Raw genomic sequence first — 19624 nt, 5'->3', positions numbered from 1 at the left:
AGTCAATTCCTGCTCTGATTTCTCCGCCCGCGGCCGAGACGGAAAAGCTGGGGCCCGAAAGGAATTGTGGGTGGTCTCGTGAGGTGCATTGTGGGGAGGTTCCTGTAGCGTTGTGTTGTTACCGGATCATCGGTCGTCGTTGTGGTTGAAACACCGCGGACGAAATGCCAGAGCGAGATAGTAAGGCTTGGGTCATCTCTCCTTCTTTCCCCGCGGGACTTGGGACATTTGGCGTGTTATTTTGGCCTCAGAATTTAAGCCGTATGTGTTGGGGGTGGGGCGGAGTGGAGGCGGGCCGGGAGTGTGACGCTTGGAGCCTGGCGAAGCAGTTGGGCCCCGAACGAGGCCGGGAAACTCCAGATTGTCCCTAAATCTTGTTCTTGCCCCAGCCCACGACAGATAAGATTTATCTGTGAACCAACCCCAACCCGTCACTTAATTTTGTTATGTCAGTTTATCTTTTGCGTAGTATCTTAGATGTCATGTTCAGTATTTCTTGGCTGATCCTCCAGCCTGGTTTTAGGGGTCCCGTCCTCTGCGCTCCCGTAGCTCCTTGTGTTTTTCTGCTTCAGCATTTTTTACACTGTATTGTCAGTGTCGCTGTTCTTGACTTTTTGCCTCACTAGATTGTGAGCAAGTTGACAGGGAAAGACATCTGTATTGTTCACTTCTGAATCCACAACTTTCGCACAGGACCTGACTCTAAAGAGATTTATTAAATTAATATAAATTCTTTTTGTTAGGCGAGCCATTCTCCAATCCCTTGGCTCCAGATGGCCACGATGTGGACGATCCTCACTCCTTCCACCAGTGAGTGTTTTAATGTAGAACCATGGGAATGAGCTGGGAAATGAGCGAAGTGGTGGTGGTGATGGTGAAAGAATTCTGAATGTCTTGTCAGGAAGAATGGTCAGAGAATCATACCACTTGCCCTATTATCTCTGTGAACTTTAACTGGGTTAGGCCAACTGCATAAAAGTGTTAGAGGGGAAATAATGGCAGGGTGAGTGCTAATTTTTAAAAATTCATGTTTAATTTTGCATTATTTAGGAATTTTTGTATAGAATTAAAACTTCAGAATGAAGTCAGTGTTGTCTTTGATAACATACCCAATTTCAGTCCCTTTTTTAGAGGTAACCACTTTACCTTTTTTACACATACCTTTTTTTGCTACTCTTTTTAAAATGCATTTATACACATACATTTATATCTCAGTAAAATATATCATTGCCTTATGAGTTAAAATATTAAAATTAAGTTATGTTACATTGTGTGTATATAATTTTGCCATCTGATGATTTTCCCTTCTCAATATCTTGGTCCTTATTTTCATGGCAGTGACAAGGACTCCTTTTTTTTAAGTTTGTCTTTTGTCAGTTTAATTTGCAGATCTCTGGTACAGAATATAAGAGGGTAGAGGGAAAGTTTTTCTTACCCTACTTGTTACCTACATACTTGTTGGCATCAAGTATATTAATAGCCAGTCCTACTTGGTTCTTGTTCTGCCTCAGCAGCAACAGAGACCAACCCTCACCCTTAGTGTGATACTCAACTTCATCTTCCTCCCAGGCAAGATACCCTGCCTTCATCTTCCCTCACAGCCTGTCCTTTGGCTTTCTCTTAGCTCATGCCTTGTCTCATCAATGTCCCTCCAGGCATGAGCATGGGTCCCCAGACTACCTGGCAGGGAGAGGCACGTGAGGTTCATGTAGTAAGTGTCCAGGTGGCTGGAGCTGGACTCTGCCACACAGTACACACAGAAGTGATTGCATCCCGGTGCCAACAGCTGTGATGGCTGTGCATCCCCCACATAGGTTTCTGAAATGCTGGTGGATCAGGGCCAGGGCTCAGATCCCAGAATCCCATTGTCAGAACTCTATAGTATGGGATAGCTGTATCCTAGTGACCCCAAGTGGAAATGTAGTCAGCCCCGAAGTAGGGATGCATATCTCTGCTGAAGGACTCCCTTCTTGACCAAACTCTAGTCAGGCTTCTGCAGGGCTTATATTTTTTACCAGGTCTCCTGAACCCAGTTTTAGCAAAGAATTCTGTTAGGGTGTGGAGAATACCATCCATCCATCCATCAATCAATCAATGAGATCCAGTTATGCCTCTTGATAATCTAATCAAATTCATCTTCCACTATACCTTTGATGTCTGAGTAATTTTCCATAAATTCCCTATTGTCTCTGTTGTATTCAGAGTTGAGTTTTGATCTCTATCCCCTTTTGCAATAGTCTTAATTCGTATTTTGGTAGTGTCGAAGAATCATTTTTGGGAAGACCTAGCAGGATTCTTTGCTACAGTGGGCTCAGCAGGCCAAGGAAAAGGCCTACTCTGAAGAGAATTCAAAGGAAACTTATTAGAGTTTGGTCAGTTTATCAGTTAAAATTATATCTTATGCCATCAGTGCTATGTTCTCCACATTTGGGAAATACTGTCAGTTTATTTATTAATAGTCTCCAGTGAGAGTTTAGGTTGTTCCCAAGTTTTTATTATTTTCAAAACTGTAATTAGATCTCTTTCACACGCCTTATACACATAATGCCAGTAATTGACCAGGTTAAATACAGATGAATGGAGTTGCTGCATCATAGGATATTACACATTTAAATTTTAAGAAAGATACTGGCAGATCGTCCTCCTAGTTATCTGTGCTGATTTATATTCCTGTTGGTGATATGAGAATATCCACTTCCCAAATTCTCACTCATTCTTCATTTATCAAACTTTTTAATCATTAGCACTGATGCATTAAAAAGGGCATGTCTTTGTTTTAATTTCTATTTCCCTGATTTCTAGTAAAGTGAACCATATGTTTTACATATTCCTTTTCCAGTTCTCATTGGGTACTAATTTGTAAAAATTTTTGCCCTTTAGATCAAAACTCACTAATGAAGACTTCAGGAAACTTCTTATGACCCCAAGGGCTGCACCTACCTCTGCACCACCCTCTAAGTCACGTCACCATGAGTAAGTTCTGGGTTGATCCAGTCTGTGTCCTGACTATTTTCTATGGAAAATTTATTGAACTAGATGTCTTAGGAACTTGAAAGCCTTTTTTTTTTTCTTTGAAGTCCATGGTTTTGATTCTCTCCCTCTTGAGATTGAAGCTCCAGGAAAGACTGGGATGCTCTAGGGATCTCAGTTTTTCTCAGAGTATGTTCCACGGACCATTTGTTGGACCAACTAGAGTTGCTGCTGGTGCTTAAATAAGTAGATTTCTGGATCCATTCCAGCCCCACAGACTCAGATTCTAGGGCAGATATTTGGGTATATATTATTTTAGTAGTCCTTCAGATGGTTGTGATACTTTCTAAAATTTGAAAAGGACTCACCTACAAATATTGACATGGATCTCTGCCTGATTAAAACTGACCGTTTTTGCTTTGGTCAGTATTCTAGGCTTTTCTTTAATCCTCAAGGGCACTTCTTGGGGTTTCTTGGGCTGTGGCAATATTTTGCTATCCGTGAATTTCTTTTTTTGCTAGGATGCCAAGGGAGTACAATGAGGATGAAGATCCAGCTGCACGAAGGAGAAAAAAGAAAAGGTAAAGGAAGGTGGAGGAGTGTTGGGTTTTGTGGTGGATGGTATTTGGGGGTAAGGAGTAGGGGCTAGTTAGGAGCCAAGAGATTGAGGTTTTCCTTTCTTGTCTTGAGGTTCTCTGCTTTCATAATGGAGAGGAATGATATTTAGAATGGCAGTTTATTTGGCAGTTTAGGGCTTTGGAGCCACCTTGTGGTGTTTTAATCTCATCTTTACCAGTTCTAGCTGGATATTCTTGGGCATTTTGCTCAGCGTCTCTAATCTTTAATATTCTCAGGGGTAGAATCAAGATAGTGATAATTTTTATTAGGTTGTCCTGAGGATCAACTGTGACAGTCCATGTAAACACTTAGTACCTTAGTACCAGTTCCTGGCATATAGTAACCATCCAGTCAATCTTGGTTGCCACCGTCATCATTGTTATTGCTATTATTTAGATGACACCAAGCTTCCTGGATCTTGAACTTTACTTTTTCCTCTCTTCTTGAGAAGGACTGGGAAGAAATGACCTATTTTCAGGTGAAATTTGGAAGGCGGTAAAAATTCAGGTGACTTTCTGGTTGCCATATGGAAAAGTCTCATACCTGTAGAGACTCAGTGATATAGAGCTGGGTGATAATGAAGGATTCTGAAGTGACAGATGGAGGATACTGAGGTGGCTTTAGAACAGCATATCTGTGAGCTGGAAGAAGCTGTAGCTCTGCTTTTGAGGACTGTCACGAGGTGGCCAGGGACTTCCCTGGTGGTCCAGTGGCTAAGACTTTGCCCTCCCCATGCAGGGGGCCTGGGTTCAATCCCTGATCAGGGAACTAGATCCCACATGCCCAAGCGAAGATGGAAGATCCCTCGTGTCACAACTAAGATCTAGTGCAGACAAATAAATATTAAAAACAAAACAAAAAGAGGTGACCAGCAGTTCTGTCAGGACATATATGAGCTTTCAGGATGGAGAGTTGGATGAAGGTATAAAGAAACAGGCAGGAACAGGCTGAGCCTCACACATTTGCCTTCCCTGGTCACAGTTACTATGCCAAGCTTCGCCAACAAGAAATTGAGAGAGAGAGAGAACTAGCAGAGAAGTACCGGGACCGTGCCAAAGAACGGCGGGATGGCGTGAACAAAGATTATGAGGAAACGGAACTGATCAGCACCACGGCTAACTACAGGGCTGTGGGCCCCACTGCTGAGGCGTGAGTACTGAGCGGGCCAGGGCATGATTCTCAGCATTGCAGAGTCATACAGTGGCAGTATGAATTCTTCACATTTTCCTTGCTCTGGAAAGCCTTTTCCCCATACCAAGCCATTTCAAGAGGCACTTCCCGCCCACAAAGGATGGTTATTTTTTTTTCTAGGCTTCATTTTTCAAATTATTTATTCAAAGTCTAGTTCTTATGTGGTCTGTTTCATTCTCCAGGGACAAATCAGCTGCAGAGAAAAGAAGACAGTTGATCCAGGAGTCTAAATTCTTGGGTGGTGACATGGAACACACCCATTTGGTGAAAGGCTTGGATTTTGCTCTGCTTCAAAAGGTGAGCCTTGGTTGGTAGGTGGAGAGTAATACTGCCATGCTGAATGCTCTTATAAGGGCCTTTTTGGGTGACGAGGGAGGCTGCTCTTAGTTCAAACCATCTAAAAGGTCTCGCGGTGACCCTTCTGTAGGACTAGTTGCTATTTGTCTTTCAAGTCTCAGCTTCAGTTTTATCTTCTTGGGGAAGCAAACCTTCCCATATCACCTAGGTATGGTTGTCTCCCCACTCCTTATCTCCTACTACCTGCACACTTGTGTAGCTCTTCTGTTTTATTTATAGCAGTTACCACATTTTGTTGTTTAATTGTTTAATTTGTCTGCATTTCTTTTTATAAGCCCCATTAAAGCAAGGACTATATTGTTTTCTTTAGTATTGAATTCTTAGTTCCTGGTACAGTGTGGCATAATGGTGTTCAGTAAAGATATGTAAAGTGAATAAATGGGTAAACCTTAAGTGCTTTCCTGTTAGGTACGAGCTGAAATTGCCAGCAAAGAGAAAGAGGAGGAAGAAATGATGGAAAAGCCCCAGAAGGAAACTAAGTAAGTAAGCATCAGGGAGAGCTTGAGAATTTAGAAAGGTGGGGCCAAACATAGGAACACATTTAGCAAGAATGTTCTTTCTGTCTTTTCAGGAAAGATGAGGATCCTGAAAATAAAATTGAATTTAAAACACGTTTGGGTGAGTACAGAATTTCTGCACTAGTGCCTCTGCATTCCAGATGACTTGTAGGGAATTTAGTGCTCTGGGCAGGGTAGGCTTCCCTTCTCCCTCAACCTACTTTTATCTCTTTTTTTGTCCCCAAACCAGGTAGCTCCCACATACTACTACTCTTAATAGAACTCAGATGTGGACTTATTTACTTAATATATATTACTAATGTCCCCGGTAGTTATTTCGTATATATTACTAATGTCCCTGCGCTTCCCAGGTGGCGCTAGTGATAAAGAACCTGCCTGCCAATGCAGGAGATCCAAGAGATGCAGTTTCCATCCCTGGGTTGGGAAGATCCCCTGGAGGAGGGTGTGGCAACCCACTGCAGTATTCTTGCCTGGAAAATCCCATGGACAGAGGAGCCTGGCAGGCAACTGTCCATAGTATGGGTCGCAAAGAGTCAGATACGACTGAACCGACTTAGCACACTTGCACGCACTAATGTCCCCTCAGGCTGGATGCTCTCTCAGATTTGGGCTTATCCATTAAGGGAGGTAGCATGGTTGGTGATTAAAAACTCAGAATTTGGAAACCTGCATTTGAATCCTGTGGTGAAATCATGCAAGGCATGTGATTTGGGGTGCAACCAACAGTTTCTCAGCTCCTGCTTGTCCACTTGCAAAATGGGGTTAATATACCTCATGGGATTATTGGGACAAAGAGAAATAATATGTGTAACATGTCTTATTACATTGGGCATGTAGTAGTGCTATTTTTCCCCATCTTCAGATCTTCATCAGTATTAGTGTAAACTTCATCCTCCTCCGTCACAGGGCCTAATACAATGCTAGGCACACAGTATTCAGAAGGCAGTGTAAGAAGGGTGGATAAGAGCTCAGACTTGGGAGTTAAATGGCCAGGGTCCCATTCTTTGTTCTGTCTCTTAGTAGCTCTAGGAGTGTAGTAGTCAGATGACTTAAGTGGTAGTAAATCACCTAACTCTCATACTTGGTATTCTTATCAGCTAAAAGTAAATTGCACCTGTTGTAGAAGGTTCTTATTGGCTACTTGCTTCTGTTTCTCTTTTTGTAGGCCGAAATGTTTACCGCATGCTCTTCAAGAGCAAAGCATATGAGCGGAATGAGCTGTTTCTTCCAGGCCGCATGGCCTATGTGGTAGACCTAGATGATGAGTACGCTGACACAGACATCCCCACTACTCTTATCCGCAGCAAAGCTGATTGCCCCACCATGGAGGTGAGTGACCCAAGTCCCAAGAGCCTGCCATGTGAGCCTCAAACCTGGTAATCAGCCTTGATGTTGCCCTGAGCCTCATCTACCACATTTAACCAAGTCCTGTCCACATTTTAACCTCCCAAATCTCAGTTGAATCCATTGACTTCTCTGTCTCAGCCAGTAACACAGTAACATTCCATTCTTAGCCATCATCTCTTGCTAAAACTATTAAAAGAGGCTCCTAATTAGTTTCCACACTTCCACTCTGTTTCCCTTTCAGTATTATATTTACTTTTATTATTATTGAGATGTAATTTACATACCATACAATTCACCCCTTTAAATTGTACAATTCAGTGGCTTTAGTATATTCATAGAATATACTGTGAATGTATAACTGGCATAAAAATCAATTTTAAAACATTCTCATAAAAACAAAAACATTTTCATCACCCTCAAAAAGAAACCCTGTACTATATGGCCATTACCACTTCCTGTGTCTTTCCATCCTTTTTTCTATTATTTTTATACATGACTAGAGTGATCATTCCACAACATGAATTTTGTTTCCTCACGGTTTAGAAGCTTTTGATGATTTCTTACCGTTAGGATAAAAAGCAAAATCTTTATCATGGCCTGTGAGGCCCTGTAACTCTGGCCTTTGCAGTCTGTTTTTACCACGCTTCCCTGTTCTCCAAACATCCTGGCTTTCTTGAATGTACTAGATTCACTTTTGACCCGGGCCTTTGTATGCTGTTTCATCTGTCCAGAATGTCCTTTTATAACACCTCCTCTACCTGTGTTCACCTAGTTAATTTTCACCCATCCTTCAGTTTGTTAAAGTAAATGAATGAATAAATGAAGAGTCTTGCTTAGTGGGATAACATTCTTCTTGGATTTTTCAGGCCCAGACCACACTGACTACAAATGACATTGTCATCAGCAAGCTCACCCAGATCCTTTCCTACCTGAGGCAGGGTACCCGCAACAAGAAGCTCAAAAAGAAAGATAAAGGTAACCTGGAGGGTTAGGGAGAGAAACCTTAGCCTTTGAGGGGCATTTGAGGATGGAACCAAGGTCTCCTGGAGCCTTCTGTTTCCAGAGCATTGGGAGGCTCCTGGGGACCAGAGAAAAATGGGAGCAATGAAGCATTAGGAAGGGGATAGTTACATCTAGGTTCTGTCTGCTTGACCCACCCAGGAAGCAGTGGTCAGTTTTGAGGCATGGGGAGGGGAAGTAGGGATAGCTTTTGTTGTCCCATCTTTTAAAAAGAAGATGTATAAAAGGGTATTGAGAGCTGGGGAGCATGGTGAGGCTGGGTGGAAATTAACTCAGAAGTGCTTTCATTACTCTCTTTATGTTACAGGGAAAATGGAAGAGAAGAAACCCCCGGAAGCTGACATGAAGTATGTATCCTAGCCCCTAACTCCTGATCTGAGGGAAGAAGGTCTTCTGGGTTTCCTGTCTTTGGCATTTGGGGGAGGCCTTGGTGTGAGAATCTGGAAAAATGGTTGGGGGAGATGGAAATATGTGTGACTTTGTCAGCTTGGGATCTCTGTTTTCCTAGTATATTTGAAGATATTGGGGATTATGTGCCCTCCACAACCAAGACTCCTCGAGACAAGGAGCGGGAGAGATACCGGGAACGGGAGCGTGATCGGGAAAGAGACAGAGACCGTGACAGAGAACGGGAGCGAGAACGAGACCGAGAGCGGGAGCGGGACCGAGAACGAGAAGAAGAGAAGAAGAGGCACAGCTACTTTGAGAAGCCAAAAGTGGACGATGAGGTGAGTGGGAGTCCCGGGCACCAGGTGGAGGGGCTGCCCATCTTTGTGGCTGCCCAACCAGGTATAGAACCCCCGTGAGTTATATAGGTGCCTCATGGCTCCATAGTAGCAACTGGGTCAACTAATCTGTTCTGGAAATGTGGGCAAGGGGTGGGGTAGCAAATTGTTTCAAACTTGGGGGAGAGATGAGTGGGCATGTTTTTGGTGACACTCACTTCAGTTTCTGTTTTCTTTCCAGCCCATGGATGTTGACAAAGGTGAGTTGTACCTGGGGCATCTTGCATTGGCTCTGGCAGTGCTGCTTTGTTCTGACTGAGAGTCTGACTCAGATTTCAGAGCTGCCCCGGTGGGACCGGGGAACTTCCTATTCTGGGTTCTCGAAAGATCCATGCCTTGCTTTATGGGGTAGATAGAAGATAAGTGTGGAATTCAGTCTTCCTGCACAATGGTAGGCCATATTTGTTTGATGTAATTCTCCCAGCTGTGGGGTTCTGAGGATGTGAGGCAGGTTGAGCGAAGGATATTCTGGGCACATGACTGCATCTCAAGCAGAGTAGCTCATTTTGAGTTGAAATGTGATTAAAACTTCTTTAGTTAAAGAATTCTGTTGCTTTAAAAAAATGTTCTTACAAAAAGCACAGGTGGGAAGTGTGTTGTAGGGAAGAGGTTGTAAATTCCTTATTTAAAAGTCTGAACAGAGTTCTCTTCTGCGCAGGACCCGGATCTGCCAAGGAGTTGATCAAGTCTATCAATGAAAAGTTTGCAGGATCTGCCGGCTGGGAAGGCACTGAATCATATCCTTTATTTCAGTGTGTTCGTGGGTTCTAGCAAACTGTTCTCTTTTCATTCCAACTCCACCTGCTTCCCCATAACCACCACCCCTCCCCACCCCCCACATGTCTTGCTCTTATCATTTCGTGCTGGATCTTGTCAAGGATGAAGTCATGATTTCCCCTTTTTCAAAGGACCCATTCACGTTCTAGCCCTCTTCTTAAAAGAGTTTTCATGTTGAGGCTTCTAGCCCTTCCTGCTTGAAGTTTTTCTGCTGTTGGTAGAATTATTTTCTTTAATGTAGCATATGCTGAAGAAACCAGAGGACAAGAAGCAGCTGGGAGATTTCTTTGGCATGTCCAATAGCTATGCTGAGTGCTATCCAGCCACGTACGTGAGACTTTTTTTTCTTTTAATAATAATCGTCACATAGCTTTTTATTTATTTTTAATTAATTTTATTTTTGGCTATGCTGGGTCTTTTCTGCTGTGTGCGGGTCTTTTCTAGTTGTGATGAGCGGGGGCTACTCTCTAGTTGCAGTGGCGTTGCCTGTTGTGGAGCTCAGGCTCAATAGTTGGGACACGCAGACTTAGTTGCCCACCAGCATGCGGAGTCTTTCCAGATCAGGGATTGAACCTGTTCCCCTGCACTGGTGGGTGGATTCCTAAGCACTGGACTACCAGGGCAGTCCCGAGACTCTATTGAAGAAGGTGGACTGGGATGATTGGAGAACAAGGTTGGGAGTAGTAGCAGTGAGGTGGAAATCTGACTTGCTGGAACCCAGGGGTACTTCTTACTGGATAAAGTATTCTGTTAGGCTCTGTGTGGGAGGCCTAGGAGGGATGGCTATTCCTAGGCATATAGTCTCTTAGTAGGTAGGTTTCTGAATGAAGCATAGGAGTCTGGAATTCCACCATCTCTTTTAAACTGTTGCTTCTTTTTAGGATGGATGACATGGCTGTGGACAGTGATGAGGAGGTGGATTATAGCAAAATGGACCAGGTGTGGAGCTGGAAGAATGGGTGGAGGCAGTTACTGTTTCACACATATCCCGTTTCCTCCTCCCAAAAGATCTGTCATTTCCTGAGGCTCATCTTCCGTTAGCTGGAGTAGCAGGAGCAGTGGCATTGTGGATCTTGGGCAGTTTAACTGTTTTAAAGTGTCACTACAAAGCCAAATGAGATAGGGCCAAGAATATGTTTCTTTTTATTTTCTATAAAGTGCCAGGCTTTGACTTCTGTCTTAGGCAGTAAGCAGGCCTTTAGTGCACATGTAGAAAAGGGCAGAAGGAATTTCAGTTTTTAGAAAATAACTGTCAGGAGAAAAAGGAAAATAACTTGAGTTTTATTATAGCCAGGATTGATATTTTCCTCTAAGCTTTAAACAAAAGCACCAAACACCAATAAGGGTGAAGACGTGTAACCTTTTTCCTTGTTCTCTCTGTACTTTTATGCTTAACAGCATGGTTTAATTCTGTTTTGGAGCCTTGCTTAACCCTGGCTCTGCCAGGTATTAGTGTTGTGACCATGTCAAATTATGTTACTGTTTATTTTTCAGTTTCCTCATTAGGAAAATGGAGAGAACTCTAAGTTCTCTCAGAAGAGTTTCTGAGAGAATTAAATAATGTACATGTTAAGTGTGCAGAATAATGCCTGGCCCATAGGAGTGAGTGAAGTGGTAGTCGCTCAGTTGTGCAACTCTTTGCGACCCCATGGACTATATAGTCCATGGAATTCTCCAGGCCAGAATACTAGAGTAGGTAGCCTTTCCCTTCTGCATTGGATCTTCCCAACCCATAGTAAGTACATAGTAAACACTTATTATTGTTTATTAAGGTAGGATTTATTAATGATAAAACCTGGGATTATGGGAGAGCCTGGGCTTTAATCAAGGGCTAAAATTTCATTTCACTGACAACTCTTCTTTCCCTGCCCCGCGCCCCCCCCCCCCCCCCCCCCCATTCTGTCCTGCAACAGGGTAACAAGAAAGGTCCTTTAGGCCGCTGGGACTTTGACACCCAGGAGGAATATAGCGAGTATATGAACAACAAGGAGGCTTTGCCCAAGTGAGTCTTGGTACTAAATACAGCCAAGAGTGAGGAGAGGGATGGGGGGTGGTTAGAGGGTGTAGTCTGGCTGAAACATTACGAAATCAGTTCTCTGCTCATAGGTCCTCTGGGAACACCTTGGTACTTCTCTGTAACCTCTGATGCCTCCTTCCCTCAACTCCCCTTTTTTTCCCTTCAGAGCTGCATTCCAATATGGCATCAAGATGTCCGAAGGGCGGAAAACCAGGCGCTTCAAGGAAACCAATGACAAAGCAGAGCTTGATCGCCAGTGGAAAAAGATTAGTGCGGTAAGTGGGACTGTTTCTGGGTGGGAGGGCCTTAGCTGGGAAGACATACTTGCCCACAGATTCAGGAACCACTCAAGGGATTGGAGAGCCATGAAGTAGGAGAGAGGTCAGCCTTGGGTTTCAGGTGAGCTTAGAATGGCAGTCTGTCAACTATAACTGTTGTTCTTGCAGATCATTGAGAAGAGGAAGAAGATGGAAGCTGATGGGTGAGCAGCATTATTTTTCCTCTGTGGGACTGGTGAGAATTGCTTAGTATATTGATCTTATGTTCATTTCTCCTTCTATTGCAGAGTTGAAGTGAAAAGACCAAAATACTAAAATCTCTGGTTCCAATTCCAAGAATAATCTCCACAAGGATTTACTCCCCACTGCTTGCTTTATACAATTCCAAAAAAAAGTTGAAAGATTTTTGTGTGTGTGTGAATGTATATAAATTTCTTGTATAATGTTTTGATCCCATTAAAGTTGGTTAACCTGCTGTCTTATCTTATGTATGTTGAGGGCCCAGGTACACCAAGAAGTCTACTAATCCCACTGATTGTATAAAAATCACATGGAAAAGGTCAGCTCAGTCCTGTGCTGAGCTGTGCTTCTGTTAATAGATTCCTAAGCAATATATATAGTAGCCTGGATACCCAGTGGAGAAGGGACAATTGACCCTCACTGATAGCCCAGAAAAACAAGGATGGTCTTAAATAGCAGACTCATCTGGGGACCTACTCTTAGGGTAGAGGTTCTCTGGGACTTAGGGTTAGCCCAATGGGCTGCCAGTCTGATCCCAAGGTTGTGCACAACTGGGCTCTAGGTGAAGGCACCTGATGAGAAACACTCCTGGGAAGAAAAAACCTTTCACAGATTTATACCCTGCTGTGATCTTCAGTAATTCCAAGCAGAAATCACTGCTTACTGGGTTGGAGGGGAAGTGAGGAATCCCTCACTTGCGGAATCCCTGTCCTAGATAAGAGGGTGCCCTTCAACACACTGAACAGTTTGTCAAGGCCTAGGTGTGGGCTCTCCGGCCTTCAGCTCATTCCTTCACCACCCTTTTCTTCTTCTCAGCTTAACTGCCAGCACTTTGGTACTTGTCAACAAAGGTCACAATTTATTTCTGGCTGGTCCATAGCTGCCACTACCTTCCCAGAGGTACAACCTGAGGGCTTACAAGATCCAAGGAAAGCTACATGGCTACCTTAGCCATTGCCTTTGGTTACTTTCACCTTGAGAGAGTAAGGGTTTTTTGAGGAAGCCAGCTTTGTGCATGGCGTCTAGGAGGCTGAAATTGGGCTCTGTCTGCAATAACACCTAGATGGGTTAATTTCAGACAGTAAGTGATACCCTGATTTCATGGTTGTTGGCAGCAGTCACAATTAGGTAAAAGGTCACAGAAACCGACCTGGCTCAGATGAAGAGTGTTCTTGCCTGGAGAATCCCAGGGAAGGCGGAGCCTGGTGGGCTGCCATCTATGGGGTCGCAGAGTCTGATACGACTGAAGCGCCTTAGCAGTAGCAGCAGAGGGTCACTTAAGATCCAGACCTGGGGGTTGACTGCCAGTTTAAGTTTCTGCAAGTACCACCAAGCCTTCTGGAAGTAACCAGGTGGCCGCATCGTGAGGAACAAGGACTCACAAGACCATACAAGGGACTTGGAGCCTCGCTGAGGTCTCTAACCTCACTTCTTTCACCTCTTCTTAAGGGAGCTGGGTATCAGCATGTAAGATGTCTTAGAAGGCTTATACTGCAATGTGAGAACATTGTCCAGACAGGAGCCCATGCTCCTCCTCATCTGTCCCACAGTACAGAGTGCTCTCATCTTTGCGGAATCTTTGGTAATCAGAATGTCAACTGTTGTGCCAATTTTTCCTTTTCAGCAACTCCTTGCCCGCTCAGCACTACTGGCCCAGTCCCGCTGAGGGTCTGCAGCCAAACAGTAGAAACTGATGGGGCACAGTTGCTTTGGCTACGAGGATGTTCAGCATCCATCCGTGGCTGCAGCTTAAGTGTGAGTTGGCTGCCTGCTGTCAGGGACCCCCGTAAGTCAAATTCTTGCGGTGTGGGCTTTTGTCACTGATCAAACTGGTTGTGGCTCATCTCGGTCTTTTCACCGAGCCATGAATGACTGGCGTCCTCCTCTCCTCCCCTGAGGGCGGGCAGGCAGTCATCCTTACCTTTTGGGGGTGGTTGTTCACTCACTAGGTCGTGTCTGACTCTGAGACCCCATGGACTGCAGCACGTCAGGCTTCCCTGTCCTTCACTATCTCCTGAAGTTTGCTCAAATTCATGTCCATTGAATCTGTGATGTTACCTAACCATCTCATTCTCTGTCGCCCTCTTCTCCTTTTGCCTTCAATCTTTCCCAGTATCAGGGTCTTTTCCAGAGAGTCGACTCTTCGCATCAGATGGCCAAAGTATTGGAGCTTCAGCAACAGTTCTTCCAATGAATATTCAGGGTTGATTTCCTTTAAGATTGACTGGTTTGATATCCTTCATGTCCAAGGCACTCTCAAGTCTTCTCCAGCACAATTCAAAAGCATCAGTTCTTCCCGGCTTAGCCTTCCTTATGGCTGTCAGCCTGGATCAGGAAAACGCAGTTCCCATCTCCGGGTGAAGAGGCCAAGCAGGGGGTTGAGGGTTGTGCTGTATAGCCAGCCCAGCAACTCTCCATTGCAACGCATGGAAGTACCGGGCTTAAGCGGCGGAGCTCCTCCGTTCGTTTTCACTTACCAGCGAGTCTGGCTCCGCCTCTTCCGGGTTACGGAGAACGCCTAAACGCCACTTCCTGTCCAGCCCCTCAATCCTGAAGCGGTTGTCTGGGCCATTCCTACTTCTTTGTAGCTAGTTCTTGGGTTCACTTCCCGTTTCCTTCGCGGCTCAGGTCATCTGGTGCATGGACCGCATGTGTGAGGAGAGGGCCGCGGAGGATGGGAGCGACGAGGAGGATCCCGACGCCACGGAAGCCCCAGCCCGGATCCGGGACACTCCGGAAGATATCGTCTTGGAGGCTCCGGCTAGTGGGCTGGCGTTCCATCCGGCCCGCGACCTTTTGGCAGCGGGGGACGTGGACGGGGACGTGTTTGTGTAAGTGCAGGGCAGAGATGGGGGCGTGAAGAGTGTGGTGGGTCTAGGGCTGCTCAGTCTGGAAGCTCCTCAGGAATGGAGCTGGGATAAGGAAAGAAAGTTACGGGGAGATTAAGTTTACAAGACTTAAATCATGTCCAGTTCGTTTAATAACGTTCGGCTTTAAGCAGGTTACCACACAAATCTCTTAAAAGAACTGAAAGAGTGGCTGGAATGCCCTGACGGAGCCCGGAGAAGTAGCGGAACAACTAGGCCTTCAAGACACTTATTTCCCACCGAAATATGTATTGATTCTGAAACAGGACCAGCTGGGCCCCCTGCTTTCCCTTCTTGCCCATTTTAACTGATTTTTTTAAAAACACAGACCCGACCCCTTCACTTCCTTGATTAAAACCCTTCAATAGTTTACCTTTGTTTTTAGGATTCAGATTCCTTAATCTGGTTAAGGGCCTTGACCTTCTGGCCCTTGTTCAGTTTTTTTGCTTTCTGTGCTTATTCATTGTTACCTTTTAAAAAATGCACCTTGTGGAGAAGGAAATGGCAACCCACTCCAGTGTTCTTGCCTGGAGAATCCCAGGGACGGCGGAGCCTGGTGGGCTGCCGTCTATGGGATCACACAGAGTCGGACACGACTAAAGTGACTTAGCAGCAGTAGCAGCAGCATTACTGATTTCACTTGAATTTGCACATTGTTTTACATTTTACAAAATGCATTCACCTTCTTTAGCTTATTTGACTTAACTTACTTGAATAAAGCTGCTTCAAATAAAAATATATATATATAAATAAATAAAAAATGCACCTTGAAGGCTCAGCTCCTTTGCACATTATCATTCTGTCTGGAATTTCCCTCTTGAACCTATTGTCCCAGAGTTCTCAGCATCTCCTCACTCTTCCAAGGTGGTGCAGACTAAATTAGATTATCAGTTAGATGCTGCCTTGGCACCAGATACCTTTTGCTCCTAAACTGCATAATAATGTGTAATTTGTGTAATAATTTGAATGCTTTCTCCTCCACTAAAAAAAAAAAATTTAACTTTTTTGACCTCGCCCCACAGTAAAAATACCTTTTATGTTTTGTGTGGTGCACTTTGATATTTTCTGGTTTATTTTATCCTATTGTAATCGTGGGCATACAGAAAATGCTGACTCACTAATGGGTCACGACTAGAGTTTGAAATACAGTGTTCTGGAGTGTATAATCTGTAGTCTGTTTAGTTCTCATTATGTCTGCTGCTTCTAGCCCAGGGTGAGTGCTCAACACATGTTTGCTTTTTGAATAAAAAATATAAGCTGGAAGCAGTGAAAAATCATTGAAGGCCCTAACCAGGAGAGTTGTTCTATCAGATTTACTTAATGGATTTAAATCCCAAACTCCTCATTAGCTACAGTGTCCTTGGGCAAGTTAAATTTTTTTTTTTTAATCTTTGCAAGTGGGAACAAGGGGTAATTCCCTGGTGGTCCAGTGGTTAGGACTTGCTGCTTTCACTGCCAGGGTCCCAGTTTCCATCCCTGATTGGGGAACTAAGATTTCGCTAGCTGAGTGGCACAGCCAGAAAAAAACAAAATAACAGTAATACTTATTTTGTAGAGAGGTTTACTATTTCTGTCCATGTTTACAGTGTCAGGTACTTGGGAGTCACCTTTCTTCATACCCCTCATGTCTTCTGTTTATCTCCTCTTCCTACCCTCAGCCACTGCCTTCTGGAGGCCTTGAAGTTAACTCATGACCATTCCAGAGAGGTTCCTTTTGCCCAAAGAATTCAATTCAGACTTCTATTTGGCCTGCATGATTGTTTTAAGCCCAGTTCAGCTCATCTTTCAAGATATAGCCATACCTCTCTTGCCACTTGAACTCTCCTCATCCCTTTTTTTCTGCCTTGGGAAGGACATCAGCATCTATCTCCAATATCTGCCCCTTGTTCTCTGCCAGGTGAACTACTTATTCTTCATGATCCAACTCAGGTGTCATCAACGTGGTTAGCTTTCCAAGACTCTCTTCCCTTCCAAGGCATTCATTCAGTTTGTGAATATTTATTAAGCAGCTTTTTCATGTTAGGCACTGGGACAGAACATTTATTGGACCCTTTTTGAAAATCTGCTGAGGCAGGCACTGTGGATAATCTCTGGACAGGTACTTGCCTCAAAGCTGAGCTTACAGGCTGGTACCTCTCTGTTCTCTCTGCCTTTTCATCCTACCACTATTTCAGCATGTGGTCACAATGTACTATAATTAATTGTGGCTTCTCTTAGCTCCCCTGGGCTTCAATGGTGGCTTAGACTGTGAAGAATATGTCTGCAGTGCAAGAGACTTGGGTTTGATCCCTGGGTGAGAAAGATCCTGGAGAAGGGAATGGGTACCCACTCCATTATTCTTGCCTGGAGAATTCCATGGACAGAGGAACCTGGTGGGCTACACTCCATGGGATCGTGGGGTTGTAGACGACTGAGTGACTAACACTTTCACACTTAGCTCCATAGACCTGGAGTGCAAGTTCTCTGTCTTTATTAATCTTTACATTTCCAACCTCTGGCCTGTTCTTCTGTTGTTAGTTTTGGACTTCCAGAGTGATTCATACCTAATCTTTCTCCAGGCTAGGGTTTCCAATGATGAAGAGGGATGGGGGTTGGATGAGGTCCCAAAACATACATTGAGTGAAAAAAAGATCTAACATTTGAAGCTCACTGAAAATGGGAGAATGGGATGGTATGCTCCTTGGGCTTGGAGGTGTACAATTAGTAACTCCTAGGTAGATTGAAAGTTGGCTAGTTGGTCCTACACTGCCAGGTGAGGTCTGGGGTCATTCATTGTTCTTCTGTTCTCCCCAGCTTTTCCTACTCCTGCCAAGAGGGAGAAACCAAGGAGCTCTGGTCCTCAGGTCACCACCTCAAGTCCTGTCGAGCCGTTGTCTTCTCTGAAGATGGGCAGAGTGAGTATTAGGGAAGACCGCCAGCAATGTGGTGGTGGGAAGGGAGCAGTGAACAGTACCATGACCTGGGCATTTCCCCCACCAGAACTTGTTACTGTCTCCAAGGACAAAGCCATCCATTTTCTAGATGTGGAGCTGGGCCGACTGGAAAGACGCATTTCCAAGGCTCATGGGTAAGGGGAAGCCTATTGTGTTTTGAGATAAAGGGTAAGAATTGATCAGTACATCCCTACTGGGACAGAGGTGCTCCAGGAAATTCTGTATCTATGTCTCTAGTGCCCCCATCAACAGTCTGCTGCTGGTGGATGAGAATGTTCTGGCCACTGGGGATGATACAGGTGGCATCCGCCTCTGGGACCAAAGGAAGGAGGGCCCCTTAATGGATATGCGGCAGCATGAGGAGTACATTGCTGACATGGCTCTGGATCCCGCCAAGAAACTGCTGCTGACAGCCAGGTACAGCCCCAAAGCTGTGTCCCACCCTTCTCCTGTATCACACGCCTCCCTCAGTGAGTGCCTCCAGCCAGTCCTGCTGCTGTGCTCTCTCTACAGTGGAGATGGCTGCCTCGGTGTCTTCAACATCAAGCGACGCCGGTTTGAGTTGCTCTCTGAGCCCCAGTCTGGAGACCTCACCTCTGTTACACTTATGAAAGTACAACTGGGTTGGGTGGGATGAAGGTGTGAGGGACTTGATCTGATGTGGCTCCACAAACCTGTTTTGCCCTGTTTCCCTGCAGTATGGGAGGAAGGTGGCATGTGGCTCCAGTGAAGGTACCATCTACCTCTTCAACTGGGATGGCTTTGGGGCCACAAGTGACCGCTTTGCCTTGAGAGCCGAGTCCATTGACTGCATGGTTCCAGTGACAGAGAGTCTGCTGTGTGCTGGCTCTACTGATGGAGTCATCAGGTGAGAGAAACCAGATGGCCTTCAAGTCATAGGAAGGGCAGACCTAACCAACCCATACCCAACACTTTTCTTTCTGCCTAGGGCTGTCAACATCCTGCCGAACCGAGTGGTAGGCAGTGTGGGCCAGCATGCTGAGGAGCCTGTCGAGAACCTAGCTCTCTCCCACTGCGGCTGTTTCCTGGCCAGCAGTGGCCATGACCAGCGACTCAAGTTTTGGGACATGGCCCAGCTGCGGGCTCTGGTGGTGGATGACTACCGCCGACGCAAGAAAAAGGGAGGACCACTGCGGGCACTGAGCAGCAAGGCCTGGAGCACTGATGACTTCTTTGCAGGACTGAGGGAAGAGGGAGAGGATGCCAAAACTCTGGAGGAGGAGGAGAGTGAGGATGACAGTGACTGAAGGGATGAGCTGAACCTCAGGATGGGTTCTCAGTGGACAAAAGTCTTGTTTTCTGGGTTGGATCCCTAGAGAGGCTGGGAATTGAAATTATCCTTTTGTGCAGCACAAGAAGATGCTCAGGATCAGCACACTGCTGTGAGGAAGTACTGGCTTTGTAGCAGCTGCTCACTCCACCAGTGTAAGACAAAGCCCACAGTTGGGGCAAGACAGCACAGACACAGGTATACACCAACCAGGGGTTTAATATAAATACAACCAGCATAGAAGAATTCAAAACTACACATACACCAAAACCATAACCAAGTGGTGGGGGCAAAGGCAGATGTTTGACCCTTTGGTTCCACCAGCCCTCAAATAAAAACTTCAACAAAGAAGACAAAACAGGGAAATAAGAAACAAAGATTCATACTAAACTGTGGGAGGAGGAGAGAGGGTATG

General features: G+C 45.0%; 2 protein-coding genes across 2 annotated transcripts; both read left to right on the top strand.

Annotated features, from left to right (window-relative positions):
- The first annotated feature begins 42 nt into the window (after positions 1-42).
- Positions 43-12353, top strand: IK (IK cytokine). The gene is made up of 20 exons (XM_027546250.1): positions 43-180; positions 744-810; positions 2881-2973; positions 3492-3551; positions 4570-4737; positions 4962-5076; positions 5545-5615; positions 5708-5754; positions 6820-6983; positions 7868-7976; positions 8329-8368; positions 8530-8749; positions 8988-9006; positions 9465-9543; positions 9830-9910; positions 10465-10522; positions 11497-11585; positions 11767-11875; positions 12047-12081; positions 12166-12353. The coding sequence occupies exons 1-20, from the start codon at positions 165-167 to the stop codon at positions 12191-12193; spliced, it is 1668 nt and encodes a 555-aa protein (XP_027402051.1). The 5' UTR covers positions 43-164; the 3' UTR covers positions 12194-12353.
- Positions 12354-14447: 2094 nt separating this feature from the next.
- Positions 14448-19567, top strand: WDR55 (WD repeat domain 55). The gene is made up of 7 exons (XM_027546249.1): positions 14448-14949; positions 17779-17879; positions 17965-18052; positions 18156-18335; positions 18432-18531; positions 18617-18786; positions 18868-19567. The coding sequence occupies exons 1-7, from the start codon at positions 14759-14761 to the stop codon at positions 19184-19186; spliced, it is 1149 nt and encodes a 382-aa protein (XP_027402050.1). The 5' UTR covers positions 14448-14758; the 3' UTR covers positions 19187-19567.
- The last annotated feature ends 57 nt before the right edge of the window (positions 19568-19624 follow it).

The sequence above is a fragment of the Bos indicus x Bos taurus genome, chromosome 7, assembly GCF_003369695.1.
Source record: "Bos indicus x Bos taurus breed Angus x Brahman F1 hybrid chromosome 7, Bos_hybrid_MaternalHap_v2.0, whole genome shotgun sequence".
Classification (NCBI taxonomy): domain Eukaryota; kingdom Metazoa; phylum Chordata; class Mammalia; order Artiodactyla; family Bovidae; genus Bos; species Bos indicus x Bos taurus.
Note: the sequence above shows the minus strand (reverse complement) of the source record. Positions and strands in the feature narration are given on the sequence as shown.